The sequence below is a fragment of the Bactrocera neohumeralis genome, chromosome 4, assembly GCF_024586455.1.
Source record: "Bactrocera neohumeralis isolate Rockhampton chromosome 4, APGP_CSIRO_Bneo_wtdbg2-racon-allhic-juicebox.fasta_v2, whole genome shotgun sequence".
NCBI classification, from domain to species: Eukaryota; Metazoa; Arthropoda; class Insecta; order Diptera; family Tephritidae; genus Bactrocera; species Bactrocera neohumeralis.
Genome location: NC_065921.1, coordinates 86,976,639 through 86,999,991, shown reverse-complemented (window position 1 = coordinate 86,999,991; position 23,353 = coordinate 86,976,639). Strand labels below are relative to the sequence as shown.

Genomic DNA, 23,353 nt, shown 5'->3' with positions numbered 1-23,353 from the left:
GAATGCTAACTAATTGCCTCCCTATCATAGCATGACTCAAAAACCCTTATAACAGATCAAACACTGACACCTAGATGGCGCTACTAGAACTAAATCCAATTGATTTTTAGTTAGCCCTAGCCTTCAAGTTTTAGTTAGGCCTAACCATCTACTCTTCTAGAGCCCCCAGAGATGATCCAGTGACTGATGCCCAGAGCATACTGAAATTATGAAGGGAACACTTCTTCAGCCTGCAGTGAAGCATAACGCCAGGAGATGGTGAACCCGATTCCCCAAATGACGACGGAGCAGACGTTCCATTGCTCGACCATGAAGGAGTTCGAATAGCAATTACCCTTCTGAAGAACAACCAAGCGGCAGGGGCCGATGGATTCTGGCCGAGCTATTCAAATAGAATATGGTCGGACGATAGCATGCCCGACGATTGGAATTTAAATGTGCTCTGCCCAATCCATAAAAAGGGGTACCGCACAATCTGCGGCAACTATCGTGGCTGCCACCCCAACATCCCATATAAGGTTCCATCGAGCGTACTCTGTGAATGACTGAAGCCCACCGTCAACAAACTGATTGGACCTTATCAGTGTGGCTTTTCGAGAGAAGGATCTGCGAAAGATGTTTGCTACAAATCTAGTTGCTATTACTACAAAAACATATATTCCAATTTCAGTTACTGCCAATAATACTCAACTTCAATTCATCAATATTGCCCTTAAGGTATTCCATCTCACCTTGAACCGTCTGTCAGCCCTTTCGGAGATTGTGTTTCGTTTTTAACGATTTGCGTAGTTCTTGAACTGGTTCGGTAGTCAAGCGGATGGCATTTGATGGCAGTAACTTCTAAAAACATACTCAACTTCAGCTCAGCAATATTCCGTGCGCACTACATCCTTATAAGGCAGACTAGTCTTTGAAGAAACCGCGTCGAGACACACAAAAAATATGAAATCGGAAGTGTTATATTATCACCACTTTTTCGTGCTTAAATAACGCGCAAAACTTTTCCAATTTATGCTGGAACGCTGCTAAAACGCACAAAGCTACAAACGAAAAACTACAAGAACAAAATTTCAAACGCAAAAACTTCACAAAACAAATGGCGCTAACAAAAAGCCAAGCATTTCAAATAACGACTCGCCAACAACAACCAACAACTTAGCACCCGCAGCCGCACCCGCCGCGCGTTCTGCCTTCCACATTTTAATATTTTGTGGATATTAATTTCAAAACGCTTGCTGGAAGCCAAACTTTCTGTGCTGCGACAGCAGACACGCGCAGCCACCAAAGTGCGCATGTGTGTGTAAATATATATGTATGTGTGTGAATATGTGCCTGTGTATATGTATATGATTAAATGCTTGCGCTTATGTGCGACCACTAAAGTGGCTGCAATAGCCGGGCATAACTTGGATTAGTTCATGGGAACCCAAGTAGTTGTGGTCAACCGCTCGGTGTGTTATGGACGAGGTGGTTGGTGGTGCAAGGGTTGCGCCATATTTTGTTACAAATGTATATTTGCACAAGTGTGTGGATTGAATTGTGGTTTGTTGCCAAAAATATCTGTTAGTTTAGCTTTTGTTTACGAAATTCTTTGTGGTAAAACATGGCGGCTTGGGAGTTTCAGTGGCAAATAATGAAAATTATAACGATTATGTAACACGAAATAGAAAATATAAGTATATATGTAGTATATACACACAACGGTATGTACAAAACTATAAAACAGAAGTCAAAATTTACGGCCCGATTAGATATCATAAAGTCGAAGACTTGGAGTTATCTTAATCAAAATGTGTTTGCAGAAGCTGCCACATTTTCGAATAAATTCTGAAACACTCGCGAGTCCCTTGAACTTCGAAGCTCCTAGATATCTAAGCCTCGTCATCAAAACCTCCTCTTAGCTGTATCCTCAGCGCGAGTATCGACTGGGCAATGGGTGTCGTGCGTATGTTATGATCTCAAGCCGGCTGCTGTCGGAGTCATTACATTGCAGGCACGTGGCTCCTAGCGAAGGCTGACGTATTTTCCCAATCATCCAGTTGAACTGCTTTATATGCATCTTCAGAAATAGGTGAATAAGTAATATAACGGCCATTTCTAATCAGTTGCCTGGCGGCAGGTATAAAACACTAATGGCAGAGACCCCCGAATCAAAATCTCAGAATGGAGGACAACAAAGGAACGAAGCGGACTGGGATATCAGTGCAAACGTCGGTGGGAGACTAGGCTGCTACCACCGGCGGGCACAGCGCTCGTATGAGCTGTGTCGCTAGCGGCCATACCTCCACTGTAACGGGAGCAGGTTGTGGTGGTTGTAGTACTAATGCCAAACCACCTTTATAGCGCACGGGTGACACAGTCCATGAAGACCTGAAAAAAAGCATAACCGCGGAAAGGGGAGAGAGAACTGCTTCACTCTCCTGTGCAGGCGACTGATGGATCCAACTCTGGCAAAAAGATAGGGTCCCGGAAGAAGCCAAGCAAGGGGGGGTTGAAGGCAAAAGCGAGGCATAAGTTTAGTCTGAAGGAGGAAGAGGTGAAACCTTGGGCTAGAGAGGAGGTGAAGAACGGCCGAGCACTGTTCGCCACCCGAAATTGGAGTAACGCCTTGGATCCAGCATATGCTCTCCGCATTGAAGAGCATACCGCTGGAAAGAGGCAGCGTTCGACGGAGAGCGAACCAAAGGCGCCCTCGAAAAAGAGGAATTGATGTAGCTGGGAAGCTAGACGTCAAGCACGTGGACGACAAACCGACAACGTCCAAGGCGGTGACGGCGGCGACGGCGGCCAATGAGATTTCGAAATGGCATTTGACCGTCGGATTCTTAGACCGCAGTAACCTGTTGCGACTAATGGAAAATAGTGGAAATGAAACTATTGGAAGACCTCTCCTCGAGAATGGATGCCGAACCAAGCACACCCGTGCCGTCAATTCAGCAGGGTGGCTTAGCGGAGTCAAAATCTTGATGTTCGGTCGCACGCCAACTTAGCCCTTGCTTACTTGTTTTATGTATTTGTATTCAAAATTTCGTGCCACAATTTCTCAGAAAAAAGTTTATTAAAGAATTTTCAGGCCGCTGACATAATACTTATATTTCTCAATATTTGCTGCAAATGAAGTCATCAATTGAGTTTATGAAAATGCAAAAACAAAACAAGATAAACCAAAAAGTATGCATAATCCGAACCTCGAGATTCCCGCCCAAAATAAATTTCAATAATAAACATTTAATTGTGTGAATTGTGTGCCATTGATGGCCTGCCGTCAAGGCCAACACCAACAACAACAACAACCATAATATACAAATTATATCGCAAATAATAGCAATGAAAGCGTGCTAAAATACAAAGCAATAACAACAATAAACAAATAAATAAAGAAAATAGACTGAACGTACAGAAAATTAGGTCAATGAGCTGCCGCGCAAAGCAGCAAAACAACAACAGCAACAACAGCTTGAACACAATTCGGTTGCGCGCCATGTATGTATGTAAATAAGTACATACATATGTACTATGTATGTGCCTGTGAGCGCGCTTCCCGCTTTTTCTGGGCAACACACAATGCGAGCGTGCCGCGAGGGGTCACCGAGCGCGCGCACCCCCACAGCGCGCCGCGAAAAGCGAACGAACGTGGGCAATAACAAAAATTAATAATAACAACAACAACAAAAACAAACGAATCAAACGTTGTGAGGGGCACCAATCAAAGTGTGTGACGTCGAAAGTTCAATGACCGCAACGAGAGCGGGAGAGCGGGAGAGGGAGCGTACGAAAGCTGCCAAGCGCAGTGAACAACGACGACGAGGCTTGGCGAAGCAGGCACAAAAGCGTTGCTAAACAACACCAAGATGTGGAGATAAAAAACGACACCCCCCATCCAATATGGGGCTGAAATTGTGAACCCTCACACACACACACACAAGCGAAAGCACACCAACCAACAAAAACAAACTTGTAAGTGAGTATAATGTAGTTGTGTGTGTGTTTGCATGCAAATGAATGTGTGTCAGCCGTAAATTGAGGGCGCGCGTTCAACTTTGAAAAAAATAACAACAGCAACAACAACAAGAAAACAATTACGTGCGGCAATAAAAGCAATAATGCAAAAAAGTCACGGGTATTTATGAATAAGCATGTACACAAATGTGGGTGTGTGTGCGTGAGATATGTGTCAGCGCGCGACAATGCGCGGAAGTGCCAATTTTCCAAAGCGTTTAGAAGCGGTGTCAACAGCGCACTATTGACACACCGCCACATAATCAAGCAAATATTTGCAAAAAAAAAGCTTATCCTCCAGTTTGTCACCAGAAATGCGAGAAAAAGAGCAATAAAAATTAATAAAAGTTGCAAATGAAAACAAGCGCGCCAACAAAAGTGAAAAGTCAACGTCCCATCGGGCACATTGACACATTTTGTGATTCTTATCGCGCGTTAACTAACATTTTTCGCAAGGCATCTGACAAGAATACAAGAGACACACAGATAAAGACGCCCACAAACAAACACACATATATATTTTATTAAAAATACATATGTGTATGTGTATTAGCATTCCCACATATGCTAGCTTAGAGTCTAGCGCTAGAGGGGCAGGGTGTTCCAATAGGTTTTTTTTTGGAATGTCATAATCGACATGTTCTGTTCATAGAAGATGGAGTCATGTGTAGAAGTTCACGCAAGTGAGGAAAGTTCTCTGACTGTCATTCACTTGGGATTGGTCAGAAACGTTTCTTTTACAAATGGCTCAAGCAACTCAAGTCTGAGACCAAGTATCCTCAGCGCAGCCGAAGATGGCGAGCTAAAGTTAGAAGGCGAACCATCCCTTCCCAAGGTTGTGCGCTGGGTTTGGGACTCGCCTCGTAAAATACTGCCCCCAAATGAAAAGGAATAATCGACATGTAAGGAGTTAAAATTATATCAGAAATATAAAAAAAGGATCGAAAAATTTAAAAGACTAAAAGCTGCTCCACTTTTCCGTATACTTAACTTTTATGAGTCCTAACTTTTCTGAGCCTCTACTGTATATAAATGAGTAGGATGACGAAGCGTGTTGAATTTCGAAAGACTCTCCGAGCCTTCATCTGTTAACTAACTTACGTAAAAATTTGAATATCATGATGAAACTTGGTACATGTGTTTCTTGGCAGCCTGATTAGGTAGGCAATGCAGATGGACAGAATCGGACCAATTATCTCCATAAAATATTGTTGTTTAAGCGCATAATTCTGCCAGAAAGCCCATAAAATGTCGTCACCAACGGTCAATGGCCTCAATATTGGTTGCTGTCTGAACTAAATGTAAAAAAATGATTGCTGTCTTAGCTAATGTAAACAAAGAGGTCATTGACTTTTAAAAGGATTGTTCACCTCGCCGACTGTAAACAAAAGGGTCAATGAGCATTGGTGAAGTCGCTGATCTCTCTATATTTAAAAAAAATTACTTGAGCTCACCAAAGGTCATTGACCTGAGGACTGGTTGTTGTTTTTGCTAAGTGTAAACGAATGGTTGTTGTCCTCCCCAAATGGAAACAAAAGTTACATTGTAAACACAAAGGTCTTTGACCTCACCAACGGTCATTGATCTACGGAATGGTTGGCGTCCTCGCTGAACCTCACTAAAAATCATGAAGAACTGTTGATCTCGATAAAAGCCCATTAACGAAGCGATAGTTACAGTCAACATATACAACAGATGCCATAGAAGAACTAGAGTTTGTCATTGAATTTGTACGGCAGCTTTACGCTATAGTAGTCCCATATCGGGGGTTCCGACAATTAAGCGGCTTTCTGCTGAAAAAAGGATGCGTGAAAAAGTGCAGACCGATATTTAAAAAATTGAAGGCCTAGTTCGTGTGAATACAAGCATGACTGAATCGATTTAGCTTGTCATGATGAGCGAATCTCGCTGACCATCAACGCGCCATAGTAGCAGTACCAAAAATCTTTCAAGAGCTCTCCCAACTTATTCATTAAAACTTTGGTTTCCGATTTACTAGCAGAGCAAGTTAATACGTCTTTGACACAACCCGCAGATGATTTTCTACTTTCTCAGTGACTTTCTCAAGAAGCCTAAAGTTTGTAAAATTCCTAAGCTGGAGACTATACCTCGGAACTTTAGGTTTAACTTCGAAACATCTCAGAAAAAGTAGAAAGAACGGAACTGCTAGAAGCAAACAAATGGAATCGAAGGTTACAGACAAAAAATCTGTTCATAACTCAAAGTATCTAGATTTTTATCACTGGCAGCCATGTTTCTAAATGCAATATACATAGACCTTACTCACAAGGCAGCCATAAGCACCAAGTAAAAGGTTCCTATCCGGACTCGGGAACCTCTATAGAAACCAAAAAATGCGAGCACAAAATCTTTCTATAGATTATGCATATTGAACCACCCTTTATACAAAACGAACTGTGTGCATACCCACAAATATTTAGTTGTATAATATTTTTTCTGCTTTTTGCTTTTGCTTTGCTGCCTGTTCGCTGAACTAGCTCAGATATATCGTAAATTAAAAGCTCACAAAAAGGCGGAGGCATAAATTAATTGTGATTTGCATATTTAGTGAGGCAAAACAGAAGTGCAAAGAAGCAAGCAAAAGGCAAAAGTGAACGGCAGCTACGGACGGCAGACTGAGGGGGCCTGCAAGACAAGACAAGACAAGCCAAACAACTTTGCTTGTCTATTTGATGTTTTTAGTTGTTTAATTGCCAATATTTGCCTTTACGATTCTGAAATATTTTGCATTTAATATGAATTGATTTGGTTTTCAAAATTGATTTAGTGTAAATGAGTTGAATGTTAGGCAATTAGCGGAATATATCGATCAATGTATGGGAAATGTAGTTTTAATTGAATGCTAATGAAATTGTGTAAGACAGTCGAAGCAGCGCAAAAAAAACGTCTAAATATACTGAAATTGATTGGGAATTGGCAAGGGTTTAGTTCTTTAATTTCGATGTTGGAAGATTGGGTCTAAGATATAGTTTTGGGTATAAAGGGGCTTAGATTAAAATTGATATGATTTTTCATATACATTTTGAGATTATGTGAAAAAATATGTATACAGAAAGCAATTCTTACAAGAATCTCATACAACATATGTTCCAAAAGCAGACAAATAATAGTTGAAAAGTGATACTCCTGCATTTGGCGTAAGTTTTGTGGCATAAAGTTAATAAAGGTCAATCCAATTGAAAATTTCATTAGTTCTTTGAAAAAGATACTTTTATTTCATTTCATTCATACTTTTCATTTTTAAACGGGTCTAAGTGCTGGATAATTTAGATTTATTTAAGATGATATATAAAATCGACTCTCCTTCTGCATTTATTTAAATAAAAGAAGGACCATTACTGCTGCTGCAGGCTTTTCCCAGTCCATAATTTAATCTTTAATGAAAATGTGAACTTTCGGAACACATTAACTCTCTTAAAATGTATTGCAATAACTGCGGTTACAAGGCTTAGGGGAAGTTTTAGAATAGTTTACTTCAAATAAATAAGATTCTCTGAAATTTTTTTTCATACTTTTGATTCCAACCAAGCATATAAGCCAAGTCCGATTATATGGTGTACCAACCTTCATAAGCTGATTAGAATTTTTTCCTCGAAGTAAAATTAAAAAAAATATTTTTAGAAAATAAACCATCTTATTATCTATACAGGCAGTTATAACATATTTTATTGCAGTTTATGATTTAGTCTTTAACAAATATCTGAACTTTTGGAACACAATAACATTAACGAAAATTTGAACTTTTGGAACACATGAGCTCTCCTAAAATATATTGCGAGAGCTGTTGTTACAAGGCTTAAGGGGAGTTTCACTTCCTGTATATATTTTAATAATGCTTCTGGAGACTTTTCCAGTTTATAATTTTACATGAGCTCTCCTAAAATATATAGCAAGAACTGCAGTTACACGGCCTAAGTTAATGTTTAGAATAGTTTATTTGAAGTAAGTGCCTCTGGTTGACAAATTGTTTGCAATTTTTCTTGCAAATCAAGCAAATACCTGAAGGGTGTTCATGTGGTGAACCGGCTACTCAGCTGCCGATTACAACTTGGTTTTCCCTCCACGTAAAATTTAAACCAAAATAATTTTAGAAAAATAATCCATTTTACCTACATATCTATCTATATCCACCTATATTTTCTTGAAAACTTCTAAGAAAAAGCAAACTCTTCACTCTCACTGCTTTAAGTTTTCTTTTAGCGCCTTCCCTTTGCACTTCACGCTCCCCATTTTAAATAATTAATGCATCATGCTGTTGCATACAAGTGGACACTTCATTTTCATATTAAAAAAGCGGAGAAAAATGCAAAATAACAGCACAAAAGCTTACGGAGCGCCACGGTGCGCGCTGAAAATAAATCAGAAAATGTTTATGCCTCACAAAAGGGCGCCATAATTTGCACATTTCCACACCCACTTCACTTACGCGACTAGTTAACGTTAATGAATAGAAAAAGAAAGAAAAATGGAAGCAGTCGAACCGACCCGCATTTGTGAGGGCAGCGCCAAACGGCAGCGAAGCGTTTCAAGTGCAGCGATACTGCAAGGGGAGCAAATGGCAATGCTTGAAGTCAGCGAGAAAAAATGTGCTGCAACTCCACTTGGGGCAGGTAAGCAGGTTGTCAGCGTTGAATGGGTTTCAAAATAAATTAATTTGTATGTTCTGTTATTGAAACCGTACTATAAAAAAGAGTTTGTAGCTGAATTTTTCAGAAAATATAATGAAGGGCACACAGTTGTCAACGCATTTTGGTCAAAATATTATGCCCCTCCCACTAAATTTGCTAAATTGATACTGTCGAGCATATAATACATTAAATTTGTGCATATAAATTTATACGCCACACACACACACTCGCTTGACATGCAAAGCAAACGCGAGCAACTTTGCAGTAGCATTAAATCATAGCAATTTTCTTGGCGTTCAGTCGCCCACTTTAGGCGTGTTTGCCGTAACTAAGCCCCGTGCATACATTGCTACGCCTCCCCAGCACTCGCCGCCGCCCGTCAGCGCTTCTTGCGCCCCTAGCGTGTGTGCAAACAATTCAAGCGCTCGGCTGCTTGCACCGCTCAACTGGCTTTATCATCACGAAATGCACGCTTATAGTCTTAGCTACATCGCCATGTATGTACATATGTATGTAGAGTATTATATCATACGTGCACGCTTGTTCTCACTTATTATGCTTACTTTTCATTTTTCTGCTTTTTTTGTGCATTGTAGTTGTTGCTTTTGCCTGCTGTGCTCATTGTTCTTTGCTTTGCTACCGCTTGTAGCAGAAAACGTACAAGTGTTGCACTTCAGCGGCATGTTGCATGGAAATGTTAAAGCCTCAAGTGCTAGTAGCGGGCAGGGAAGCAGCAACATATTATACAGGGTGCTTTTGAAGGTATATAATATAGTAAGGGGAAAGCCGTTTTTCAAATTAGTGCACCAAGACCTACTTCCGGTGCAAAAATTGGCGAAAATTTTTCAAAAAATTGTAATCTGTGCAACATCAGCACCGACTGTAAGCCCAAAATTCTATTTTAACACTAAATATCAGACATTTTGCGAACTAAGCAAACCAAAACATTTCAAACTTCTTTCATTTTCCCCGCTCAATTCATAATAAAAGCGCTAAAACTCTCAAAATACACCCTTTATACATATATTTTAGCAAATAAGTTCGTATATGTTCATTTCAGCGCGCCGCTTTGCTTTCAACTCCCGCTACCGCGCGTTTCCCTGCTTTGCGCCTGAAAGCGTGCTTCACGGCATTCTTATGAATTCATTTCACTCGCTTGCTATGTGGCACGTTCTTCACTTTGTTGCCGCTGCTGCTGCTTATTTTCTTAATTTTTGTTGTTGTTTGTTGCCGTTTTTTTGTGTTACCAAGTCATTCAGAGTTTCAAAGAAAAGTCACGTGTGTGTATGTGTGTGTGTAGGTAATGTAGCGCACAAAAGCAAAACAAGCGAAACAACAACAAAAACACTAAGATGCTCGTCGAGCGAAATAATGATAATAACAAAAGCGCATAAAAGTTCATAGCAACACATTAGCGAGTGTGCGGCGCGTATGTTGCAAGGCAAGGCAGAAATTATGAGAGTGAAAAAGTTGCAAGCAACAGCAACATAAATATCAACAAGAACAACGTACACGGCGGCAATAGCAATCACGTAGCTTAAATAGAACAACAATAGCCGTCGTCAGCGCGGCTCTTCGTCGCTGCCGACGTCTATGTGCTCGCTGTCGTTGTCGTCTGCAGCCTCAGTCAGGGACCTTCTCCACGCCATCGCCATTGTTGCAATACAATGACCCCCAACCGACAGCGAGTAAGCGCTGCCACCACAGCGGGTATGCTGTTTAGAAGTGTGTATGTATATTCTAGTAGGTGTGTATGTGTGTTTATGTTTAAGTCTTGCAACATACAGCAAAGTATGCCTTTGTGCTCTGTGTGTCGTGCTTTTTGCTCATCTACATTGCTTGCTAATATACATACATACATAAATACATTTTAGTATACATATAAATACATAGATACCTATCCTCCTCGATGTATTGCAAATGTATGTAATTCCAATTTGAGCTTTACAAGTGAGTTCTCATAAGACCAATGGGACCTATAGCTGTCCATGTCCAGTGCCTCTGTTGCGAAAAATGATACTGAAGGATGATACCGAACACACCGAGTGATAGGTTATATACCCCTTTTGTACCTATACAAAATTATTCGTTTTCTTCTAAGGAAGAAACAGGAAACCCAAGTTCTAAACTTTCTTGTATGAAAGTTGGTTCCGTCACTGGTGCGAAAAAGCAGATTTTATTTTATTGTGTTATAGAATTTATTTTGTTCTACAATGAAGGTCCTAAAGACCATTTAGATTATGAACAAAACTTCGCAAAATCTTGAACCTAAGCCATATTTAAGCTTGAACTGGAACTTTTAAATCGGTCTCTAATAAACTCTCAATCTGGTTATGAGACTATGACAGATTCAGTCTGAAACTTCGGGTTGTGTATTTTAGTACATCTTCTTCATAATTTCTCGAATGGTCACTTTTGGTTATATTTTAGTTTAGGTAACATCGACCTACTGGGTCTTTAGTAATGCCAGATGGAGTTAGAGTTTGTTTGAGCCTAAGTATTCGTCACACAGCACGTCAATGCTTTTTGCGAACATTAAGAGCGACTTAATCTAATTTGAATACTTCATCTAGTCCCCTGAACTGCGAAGCCTCTAGATATTTAAGACCAGTTCTATATAATGCAGGATAGAATCATATGAGATGTTCCAGCATCTCTCTCATACCTACTTTTTAGCAGTTTCAACATGTCTTATCGTTAATGATGCCCATACGGCTCGTATGTGGTGCCAGTAAGTTCTGACCTGTTTGCTTCGAAGCATACACTAACATGATAAGACGTGAACCCATCACTGGAATGAGTTCCCATACCATAAAAGAACTGCTCGACAAGGAAGAAGGAGTAGGCCGAGAGAGGTATTGCCAACAACTATAAGACATGCGCTATGCCAAGTTCTATTGGGGGGCTACACCTCAGCAGGTTTAAGTATGCAATCGACCTCCCTAGGGATAAACTCAGGCTACTGGTCCGATTCTACACTGGCCACTGAAAGCTGAAGAAACACTTACACAACATAGGCCTAGCTTCTTGCGGAAATTTATGGTTCTGCGACAGAGAGCCTGTAACACCAGAACACCTCCTAATTTATTGCATAGTCTGTAGATACATGTTAAAGCCCTTGGATCCATATTTCCAAATAGATCACATCGCTTCGCTAGCACCCAGCAGCATAGTGGACTTTATCAATATGCTGAGGGTAGGTGTATCTTTGGAATTTCGGAGAGGACACAACAGACTTAAGGTCTCCATGCATTCCTCGTCTATTAATCAATCAATCATGAGTGTGTCTTGACCAACAACCGTCCTGAAGTCCTTTCGAAAACGTATGAGCTTGCGTGTTTTCCTTCTGGGCTCTTGATATGATCTTGCTATAATCTAAGCATGCAGAATATGTTCTTAAGCCATTCCATTTAGTCTTAATCTGTCTACCAGCACTTTCGGAAGTTTCATTGTATTTTGTTTTTAGTGACTTCCGTATTTCCTATTCTAATTCGATAGCCAGACGGATGGCACTTTTGATAACCTCATCAGCTATTTCGTTTCCCAGAACCCAGTATGCACCCGCTGGTACATATTCAATGAATATTGTTCATATTTTATAGTTGTAAGGCAGAATATATCTGAACAGTTAAGATGAACTTGCTCTCTAAAGAGAACTCAAATTCATAAAGACAGCCTGTATATAATTTGCATATGAATAGATTCCAACTTTTTATTTCATAGCCTTAAGTATCAAGGGAATTTAAGACAAGTTCAAGTTTCTTCAGGAATTTCATATTATACCTATGTAGACAGAAAGCTTACTGAAAACTTTATAGTCTATTTTTAATATTATATACTTATATAAACCATATCTAACCTAAAGAAATCGAAACTAGTATAAACCACAAATGGAAAAAAGCAGCAAAGAGCCAACTAAAAAAGGCAACAAAACAATCAAAGGAAAGCAAGGCAGATTCGTGAATAGACCGAACAAACAAATCAGGAATAACAAAGAAACGCAACAACAACAAAATCTACAAAAACCAGCAACAAAACGTGAAGAACAAAATAGCAAAAACAATACTGAATACGCAACACGAAACAGGACCTAAGAAAGGGCAAAAGAGCACAAAAGCGCAGGAAAAAATCAAGTCAATGCGAAGAACAGCAAAAACATATTTAGCAACATTCCCAACAGCAACTACAACAAACACATAACATCGTCCAACGCTTAGTAAGAACAATTAAAACAACACTAAGGCATTAATAAATGTCGATACTTGAGAGGAAAAGTAATTGCCGTTGCAGGAAGAATTCACGCAAAGCGACTTTGACTGAAAAACGAAAAAAAGGAAAATGCAACTGCAACAATTGGCAGTAAAAACAACAAAAACAAGCAAGTAGAAAAGCTTGCAAAAATGGTAAAGCCAACAAATGCATTTAATGTGCTGAGATAGCGCACTGCGAACGGTAGAGCAACAACAAAAACAACAATGCCACAACAACAACATACGCCGTGCTAAAAACAATATACGCCAACAAATTTATTGCAATAAAAACAAATGCATTTGGCGGTGCAGCAAAAACCACAACAACAACAACATTCTTTTCAAAACTTATGTTGAGCGATAAAGCAGCTGACCAAACAACACGCAACGCTCCACCAGCGAAGCACACAGTTGCACATGTGCATATCGCTATATAAACCCACATAAATACATGTGTATGTGTGTATGTAAGTACATCTGTGCACATAAGCGCTGAACGTGCCGTTGCTTGCGCTGGAGTTCACAAAGTTTTTATGGCATTTTTCAAGTGATAAGTGCCAACAAGAATGCATGGTCTGGGAAATTTACTTTTAAACGTGTAACCAGATTTATTTGAGAAGCTGCAAATAATTTATAGGCGACAAGCAAACATTTTTTAACAAACCAACCACGGTTGAGTTAGTTCTACACCAATGGATAGCGCAGTTGCCAGCACTACGACAGAGAGACTGTGAGGAATTTTGTGAGCTGAAGATCTAGAAGTGGTTAGAAGTCTTGAAATGATTGAACTCAAGGCATCGGGTAGTAGATAGAAGAAAGAAAATAATTGAGGTTTTGCACTGCGACCTCTCTTTTATCACATATGGTTAACAAAGGTCCAGCACTTTGAGTAATTCCAGGAGCTTGCTGGGCGCGGCTGAGGTTATGTGATCCCTGGCCACGGAGATGAATGAGCTTGCAAATTGCTAGGCAATCTAGTATCAGGTGTTCTGGAGTTTCCTGCTCCATATCGCAAAGCTGGAACTTTGCGCAAGAGAATATGCCCATGTTGGACAAGTGCTTTCTGAGCTTGCAGTGCCCTGTATACAGCGCGACAAGGAGACGGAATTTATCTTGGGGGAGGTTGATCATATCTCTAAGCCTTGCAAGGTTGTAACCTCTCAGTAGTACCTTAGCGTGAGGCATTCCTGCTGCCTGCTGCAAGTGGGTCTCAGTTAGGTTAGATTAGGCTAAGAGATCGATCTTGAGAAGGATTTCACTTGAATAGATTCAAACGTTGATCCGAGGTGCTACCTTTAAAACAGCCATATACTGGTTCATAAGACTTTTACAAATCGACCAATGATTTTGAGCCTGTCGCAAATTTTTTGGGACAAAGAAGTTTCAGCATAAGTTTTGCAAACACGGAACAATGGAGGACAAAATGCCTGGATGCTTCCACCTCAACCTGCCCATACAACTTTGTCAACTAGCGTCCGACATGATTTTTATTCTTATCGTATGATTACCTAGTGGGCAGTGTCGAGCAAAAACTCCTACGATTATGGTAGGATGAACTTTGCTCAGGGCAAGTAGATCAGTAAATGTTCTTCGAGCAGCGTCTACTAAGCGCTCGCGGGGTCCATTGGTTCACTGCTAGAACGGAAGAAGCTAACAGAGATCCAACCGGGTCTCATTTAGATGTGAGTGGAACCAGAGTGCTCCTTCTGGCTATCTCATCGACTTTACAGTTCCCTGCGTTTCCGCTGTGTCTGGACACTCACACGAGTCTGAGAATAAAGTAGCTTGTTGCTATTACAGATGAGGTCAGACACTCTTTGGCTGATCTGAGCAAACAGTAAGCAAACTCAGCGCTAATATTTCCTATCTTTTGCCGGAATGATTGCGCACTTCTTTCAAAAGGACTGCACTTCATAGCAGTACGTCTACCTACACCCAGATAGCAGCCACTTCTGCCTGAAAAGCGCTACAGTGGTCCGGTAACCTAAGGCTAAGATCGACGGAGAGCGCCTTATAGAAAACTCCCCCTTCAACCTTCACTCCTAGCTTCCAGCCATCCATAAAAAAGTCCTCTGCGTCTCTTCTTCAGCGACTTCGTCGGTATGTGAGCGAAGAAAAAGTCGCCAAGAGTGGCCTCTGCGAAGCAGTGATCTAAGTTTTCCGGAATGCAGTTTAAACAGGAGAGGACTTTGGTTCGTTTTTTTTTAGCCCTTCATATACCTAGTTTCCTTGAGCCCTATAGCGCACTTCGCAGCAATACACCAGCCGGCAATGTCCACGGGTGCTATGTCTAAAATGGAATTAAGTGCCAGAGATGCCGATGAGAGTCGCTCTTTATAAACGTACGAGTGTTCAAGTGTAGTTTTTTCGAATGCCTTCCACCAGACGAATACACAATAGAACAAAAAGGTTTCGTACAGCCAAGCCACTACCGTTGAAGCGAGTACCGTCTTCTACAGCAATATAAGACACCAATGCGCTCCTTGCAGCTCAGCTCAGCTTCAAACATTTTTCAATTTTACTTGAGTGATTACTCGGTGCGATAAGAAAGCATCATGACTTTGCCAAAGACTTTGCGATTAGAAAAGGCATCATGACTTTGACTATAATTCAGTAAGTTTTGAAGTCATCCAACCCGTTTTCTAACTGCTTTTCCAACTCACTTCTGCACCAAATGAGCTCACATATTTCCCAACTCAACCCGTCTTTGCTGCAGTTCAATTCCCACTGACATTCGCACATACATATATGCAACATCTCATCTGCGCCTCTATGACAAAATTTTTAATTATAGACAAATTTCCGCAATTAAAGCGCACAAACGAGCGAATTGCAAGGGTTGTAGGCGTTGCAGATAAATAGCCAAAGCAACTCCAATGGCGCGGTTGGTGGGCTGACTGCTGGGTTGGGTCCGTTGTCTGCGCGACATTTGCCAGCAAGACAAACGCGCTGAAGTGCTGTGCCAGCGTGAGCATGCAATTTGTATATCAACTCAATAGATCTGTAAATACACACACACACACACACACACAAACAGACACTTTGTCAACGTGTCGACTGAACAAATTGACAACAGTGCGCGCCCGCCCCCTTAGACAACATGCACATATGATTTTTTTCACTTCACATGAGTGTCATGTGTGCGGCTGACGGGGCGTATGCGCAACCAATTTGATTTGCTGCAATAAATGCAGTTTGCAGCGTGCGGCAGCGTACATTAAGCGCCCACACATTCATATGCAATAAAATAATGATGCTGCCGAACAGCGCAAGGCGCAAAGAAAACAAAAACAGCAACAAGCAGTGAAAAGCACGGCCGATAGCAAGCTGTCATCCGGAAATGAGTGCTGCTGAGTGCCGACATAAATATGGGGGAGCACAGTCTCCGCACTACCGCGCGCCGTCGAGCGTTTATGAGCGTGAGCGGTGTGGTGCAGTGCGTGCGTTGAAGTATTTTCTATGCTGAAGTGTAATTTTACAACTTTGAAAAGCTGCAGCAAGTAAATAAGAATTATTTATTTGCTACTTTATTTTGACACTCTCCTTAATTGCTGCTTTTATTGCTTTCAAAACAAATGCAATTAATTCCCAGTCATTTAAATGTGTTTTAGATTGCACTAAGCAGAAAGCAGCTGAAATATTTTTGCTGAAAAATATGTGCAACTTCTATTAGAATTTATCTTCAAAACATTTTGCCTGCTAATCCCACCAGCTGCTGCAAGAACTCGTAAAATTTGGAGCAAAAGCAAAGAGGAAAACAAAAATTTGTAAACACTCTCACGGGAAATCGACAGTCATGCGCCATAAATAAAAATATATTGCATTGAGTGCTCGGCGATTGGCTGACTGGTCATTCTTTAGTGCCATTAAAGTCATGGCTAATATTTATTTTGTGCACGGCAAACAGGTTTCCGCAGCGTTGCCACTTGAGGGAAGAAAATGTGTAGGTTTTAAATTTATGGAAAGAAGAGCGAGCGGAGTTAGTTTTTTCGAAAAAAAAAAACAAAAATCTTGCTTGTGAAATACGCAGTACCGGAGTTATTTGAAGTTGGTACAGAACGGATTGAAGCGAAAGAGAGTAAGTACAAAAGTAATACAACATCTATATTGTAGCTAGTTGTATATTAAGTACAGACGAGACACATGCCTAACCCTAAAGACTCTAGATATTTTCATCAACTCTAAACAGACCTTAGAAGCGCCTAGCTGCCTGTTTCGTGCAACCTGATATCTGATCTGTTCCTCATGTAATTATTTTAGAAACATAAAGCCCAAGACAATGTCTCTATGAAACCCTCTGCTATACTCCGAAGAATACAGAGCTCTGAAGAACTCAATCAGCAGTCAATTTCTCGCTTATCTCAGAACATACTCCAATCCTGCATACAAATATTGCTTTCCAGGAGACAGAGATCCATTTTTATTTGATATTTTGCTACTTTATATCAAAGTATATGAAGTGGGAAGACACAGAGACAGCTTAAGATAGTCTGGTTAGGTTAGGTTAGGGTAGATGGCTGACGGACTACGCTTAGATTATTAGGAACACTAGCTGCAAAGCGCTCTGAACCTATCACAAATCTGCTAAGTTGATTCATTTCTAGTTTTACTATTTCGTCTGGTTGGCTAAGTGTACGAGATCCGATCCGATTTTGCAAAATCGGGACATTCGATAAGGAAGTATTCAAATGATGGAATGAACCATCTTCCATCTTACTGCTTAAATCCCGATGGGACAGTGTCTAATTAGAACTCCTACAACCACTGAAACCTTGAAAACCTTGGTCAGAGCGAAGTGCTCCCTGGATCCTTCCCGATTTACCACGGGCCAGAAGGACCTTGCGACTGCATACCTGAGGAAAGCTGGCCAACGCTTGCTGAGCAGGTTTTCTGAATCCCACCGATCCAGTAGCAAACCGCAGGAAGCCAACGGAGCTCTTACCCGTCCCTTTCCGTAGTTATTGAGACTGAAGTACCTGTCCTAGAAAGCACATTTGTCTTACAATTTCCAGCAATATCGCAGTGCCCGGACACCCAAACCAGTCCAATCAGTCAAAGTCACTTGGTGCTAGAGATAAGGAGTCTAGACACCTCTTCACTTGTCTTGAGCGCACAATCGATAAACTGAAGACTAATTGCACTGACCTAATATCGAAATTGGAAGGATGGATTGGAAGGTATCCCCCAGGTAGCCCCAAAAAACATACATTCGAAGGAGAGCTTAACAGCTTAAATTAGGCTGTGCAGTTTATTGAAAACACCAGTTCTAGTAAGTCAGCATCCACTGAGCAAAGATAAAACTACATTTCCGCAGTTCTTCAAACCGTACTAAAAGCGCTATTATATCCAAGTAATGAAATACAAATCTCTCAAATCTAACTCTGACTCACCTGTCTGAAGATTCCGATGAATCACACCGATCCGTGCAGCGCTTCTTCTTGCGTTTCTTCTTCGCTTGATTAGCGGCTGCCAACAGCTTGCTAGCTGTTGTGGCCGTAGCACTGTTACCACCGCATAAAGCGCTCGTGAGCGCTGAATAGACGACAGACTTGAGGTCGCTGCCGCTCTGGTTACGCGCGTAAACCGAACTTAGCTTATCCGAATCGAGTAAAGCGCGTAAATTGTCCATATATCGTTTTTGTTGTTGATCACTTAGTAAACCGGTGGAGAAATGTGCGGAATTGTTCATTGTTGTTGTAGCCGTGGACGCCTGCTTTTGTCGCTTGGTTAGCGCGAAGTAATGCGCCGTTAGCGGTGCCACAGAGGCCGGTGTAGTGAAGCTAGTCAAAGAGGTTGTGGCAGCTGCATCAGCCTCTGTTGCGGCACCGGCTGCGCGCTTAGTGCCACGCACAATGCCGACACTGCCAACCGTTGCAGTTGTTGTTGTATTGTTATTGCTTTTGCGGCTTTTACTATCGACAGCGGGCTTAGCTGCGGCGCTCACCGCCGACGAGGGCGGTGGCAGTGTGGGCATGGGGAATTTTATTTGCTTTTGTGGTGGTTGTTGCATTTGCTGTTGTTGGCTCGCGCCGCTCAGCTTTGTTGACACGCAATTAGCATTGCCGTGGCTCAGTCTATTGTGTTCGCTAACATTGCTATTGCTTTTGTTGTTGCCATGCTTGCTGGCACTTTCGCTCTCACTGCCCACCGCCCGATTAACGGCATTGCAAGCGTTTGTGGTGGTGTTGCACAATTTGCTGTCAACACGCGCATCAGCGTTGCTGCCATACGGGCTGTTGGCGGTGTTGTCGCTTAACTTGTCCACGCTGCTCTTACATAATGCAGCTGCCGCTGTGGCATGGCTGCTTGCATCGATTGTGGCAGTGGCTGTGGCTTTAATTTCAGCCTTGCCTTTGTTGGTCGGCGCTCTTAAGCACATATTACGCTTGGCGGCGGGCTGTAAAGTGAGATCTAAAATGCTGTTGCATGCCTCCGCATCTTTTGCATCTTTGCTGCCACCGGCAATTGCCGCCAGCGTAAGCTCCTTTGCGGCAGGCGACTTTTCGAATTCTTTCCCATGCATTTTGCTTACACTAACACTACTGCAATTGCTGTTGCTCGCTGTGGCATGGTCCAATTTGGCAGTGACTGGTGTCGTAACTTTTTTGATTGTCTTTAGTGTGCTGTTGCTGCTATTGTTGCAGCTGCTGCTGGCTTTGCCTAAAACAGCGGCCACAAACTGCTGCTGGAAAGAGTCTATAAACGTGCGCTCATGCAAGCCAATACTCGCTGCTGTACCGCCGGCGTTGCAAATGCTGCTATCGCTGCCACTGCTGCTGCTACAACTGGACGCGCTGTTGTTGCTGCTATCATCCTCGGCCAATCTACGCCAATCGGTGAGATTCTTGGGTGCTTTCAGTTTACTTTCGCCGATGTCGTTGTTGTTGTTGCCGCATTTGATATTATTGAGATTGGCGCTATTCTTGAGCTGATCGAAGAGCGAAAGTAGCGGCGCAACGTTGTTGGTGGCTTCGGCTGGCTGCCTTGTGGAGCTTGTGCTGGCTGCTGCTGAGGTATTTTTAATGGCAGTGTTGTTGTTGTGGCTATTTGTTGTTGAAACTTCTAATTTATTGCTTGCTGGAGTTGCGCTAGCACTACTGCTATTGCTGTTGTTGTGGGACGTGCTGTTGTTGGCAGTAGTGTTGGCGTTATCATTTGCGCTGTCTGTTGTTATGTTTGTCTTTGAAGTGGCAGACATTGTTTCAATGACACTTATGCTTAATTCTGCACTACACACATACAACTATTTGCTTAACGGGATTTATAATTTTTTTTTTTTACTTTTCACACACTGCTCGGTTTATTTCGCATTTTGCATATTAATTTGAGGCGGAAGTGAGTTTGTTGCACGCTGCAGTCATTTTGCCACTTGATGCACGTTGGCCAGTGAGTTATGCTAGCAAGTTGCTGAGGCCCAGTTGTTGCAGGGCATATTTTGTACACAATTTTTTTTTAATTAGCACAATTCTCCACACTTTTTTATTTATTTATTTTATTTTTTTGTTTTTTTTTTTTTCAATTACCGAAATTCACTTAACACCCCGCACACATTTTCAACGGATTTGCGAATAAATTTTAGCCAAAATTAATTAATTTCTTATAAGCATGCATTGGAACTGATTTTTCTCCTGTTTTTAAGCAATCATTTTGGGTATAGTTTTGTATGCAATCAATGGAAAAGTTTATGTTTCCCGACACTGCAACAAAAATGTTGCCACTTTATTCGAAACTTACACTTTTTTTAATTTTTTTAAATTTATTTCTCTGCGCATGCGTTAACAGAAAATTTTAGCACTTCCTTGCTTTCTCTAAAAATTTTCAAAATTTTATTTTTAATTTTTTTCGCTTTCTTTCAAAATTTTCAATATTTTCTTTTCAATTTTTCTCGTTTTTCTTAAAAATTTCAATATTTTTTTTTTAACTTTTATCGTTTTCTCTAAAAATTTTCAATATTTTATTTAAAATTTTTCTCTCTTTTTTAAAAATTTTCAATATTTTATATTTAATTTTGCACTTTTGTGAAAGTTCGTGAAAATTTTCACTATTTTCTTTCTAATTTTGCACTTAGTAAGTCCGCACACTCAATTTTAAAAAATGTTCACCGCAAACACTTCATTGCATAGCTTTTTAACGTAAATTTTTGCTTAAAAACACACAACAGCAAAATCGCTGCACAAATTTCATAAAAATTATGCCTCTTCAAATATTTGCGCTTCGTTTTAATTTTTCAAAAAGTTGACGCATTAGTACAACAAAAAATTCACATTAATTATATTTACTCAAAACTATTTGCAAATCGTATCAAAAACCTTTTTGAATATTTTTTCAAACTTTCTGTTTCTACACTTTTTTAGCACGAAATTGCGCACAAACGCCACTACACGCCGTTATTTTATGAATAACTGTATTTTTTTACACACCTCTCACTTGCAATTTCACACAAATATTCAATTTATTTAGTATTTTCTAACAAATTTTCACACAAATATTCAATTTATTTCGTATATTCCACAGAATTTTCGAAAAAAACACACTCTGTGTTTTCAATCGCCCACAAAGTTAAGCAACACTGGCTTGATTGCTGCACAGACGCGTTTGCCGTCGGCTACTGCATGCGCCAAACCGTTGAGTCTAACTTTGCTGCTTCCTCTTGTTCGCGCTATTTGCGTTTCAGTTTCGATTTCCGCTGCTTTGTGCTTGCACGGTGTTGCCGTTGTGCTGCCACAATTGCCACTACTGCTCCACTGCCAACACTACTGCTAGTTTTGCTGCCGCTGCTACTGCGCCGTGCACTGCAGTGGCTGCTCGTTTGCGCTGTCGCTGTTGTTGTTGTTGTGCTAGTGCTTTTCGCTTTTTGCACTGACTTCACTGACAGCAAACAACTTTTAACTTCTGACTGGTTCTGGGGCTCTTTGTCGTCTTTTTGTTTGTTTTTGTTGTTCTTTATTGCTGCTTTTTGTTTTTCGTGCTTTGTGAATTTCCGAAATTCACCGCGCGTCTGCGGCTGCGGCTGCGGATGCCTAATAACCTGCTGCCTGCCTTTTCGTTTCGTTGCTTTGTTTTGTTTCGGTTTTTTTTTTTTTTTTTGTCTTTTTTTATTTATTTATTTATGTTTTGCACGGAAGGGTTCAAATACAACTGCAACAAGTAACCGGTTTCGCGCGTTCGCGTTGCTTTTTTCGCATTTCAACTTCTATATGCACTGCACTGCACTCACACACACACAAGCGCTTACCAGCACACGGTACGTGGTCGGTCCAAAGCGGCTTGTGATACACTCGTGCACAATGGCTCTTTGTTGGCCGTCGTAAATGGCCGCCAATGCACTTAGAATGAACTTAGCTGCTGGCTGGCACTTCCTCGCCTTCCGCTTCGCTGGCGCGCCAGTCGGTCAGTTCGCTAATTTCGCACAAGAACTTCTTGTTCGCCGCGTTTGCCTCCCTGTGGCCGCCGCCGCCTGTGCAAGCGCTTTGTCAGCGCGCTGAGCGTGTGAAAAATTCTAACGGTTCGCAAAACGTCAGCGAACGCATAAATTTTACGGTAATCGATTTTTTTTTTGCTTACACGCTGAGTTGCAACTGACTGTTTGTTGTTGTTGTTGGCGTTTATTTTTATTTTTCGCACTTGTTTCAATGCGCGCACTTAATCTTACTTAATTTATACGAAACGTGTATGCATATGCTGGCAAGTTGTTGTTGTGGTGTTGGTATATAGTATTAGTTAAGTAATTTTTGTTGTTGTTTTCATATTGACCACCGCTTGTTGTTGTACTAGCGTAGGCAAAATTAATTTGCTTTGCATTTTAATGAACATGAATGATCGCGTATGTTGTTGTTGTTGTTATTTTTTATGAATTATTCAAATTTCTATAGCCATCACACATCTTGAGCTTGAACACATAATTAAACGTTTGTTTGTATTTTTATCTGCAAGTAGAAAGATGGAAGACTGGTTAGTGTTGAAAGATTAATTTTTGACGAAAATTTATTTTATAATTAACAGGTCAATTGAAAAGGACTACCACAGTAAACACACATTTTTTATTCAACATAGTTCCCTACAGGGCTGATACACTGATTATAGGGAACCACCAACTCTTCTATACCATTTTTGTTGTACAATTTGTCTTTAGCTTCAAAATAGGGCTCAGTTTCGGAGATTACCTCCTCATTCGACTAAAATTTTTTCCCAGCGAGCATTCTTTTGGGAACTGAAAACAGGAAATAGTCGCTGGGCGCCAGTTCTAGAGAATACGATGGATGCGGAAGCAATTCGAAGCCCAATTAATGGATTTTTTGCCCTCGTTTTTACTGATTTGTGTTACGGTGCATTGTTTTAGGGGAAAAACCACTTTCTTTTTCTTCAAATGCGTTCGTTTTTCGGTGCTTTCGTCCCTCAAACGATCCAATAACTTTCTGTCATAGCCGCTGTTGATCGCCCTTCCTTTTGCAAGCT

At 41.0% G+C, this 23,353-nt stretch overlaps 1 protein-coding gene and 1 long non-coding RNA gene across 3 annotated transcripts in view; one reads left to right on the top strand and one right to left on the bottom strand.

The window, feature by feature from the left end:
• Positions 1-23,353, bottom strand: part of LOC126755387 (zinc finger protein jing) — a 311,572-nt gene that overhangs the window by 278,313 nt on the left and 9,906 nt on the right. For both annotated transcript variants that reach the window (XM_050467925.1, XM_050467926.1), the window contains exon 2: positions 18,289-22,824. In XM_050467925.1, the coding sequence (XP_050323882.1) occupies positions 18,289-20,096 (1,808 nt within the window). In that variant the 5' untranslated portion in view covers positions 20,097-22,824. The remainder of the gene's footprint in view (positions 1-18,288; positions 22,825-23,353) is intronic.
• Positions 13,342-23,353, top strand: part of LOC126755401 (uncharacterized) — a 143,413-nt gene continuing 133,401 nt past the window's right edge. Inside the window, exon 1 of the long non-coding RNA XR_007666482.1 lies at positions 13,342-13,377. This is a non-coding gene — a long non-coding RNA (uncharacterized LOC126755401). The remainder of the gene's footprint in view (positions 13,378-23,353) is intronic.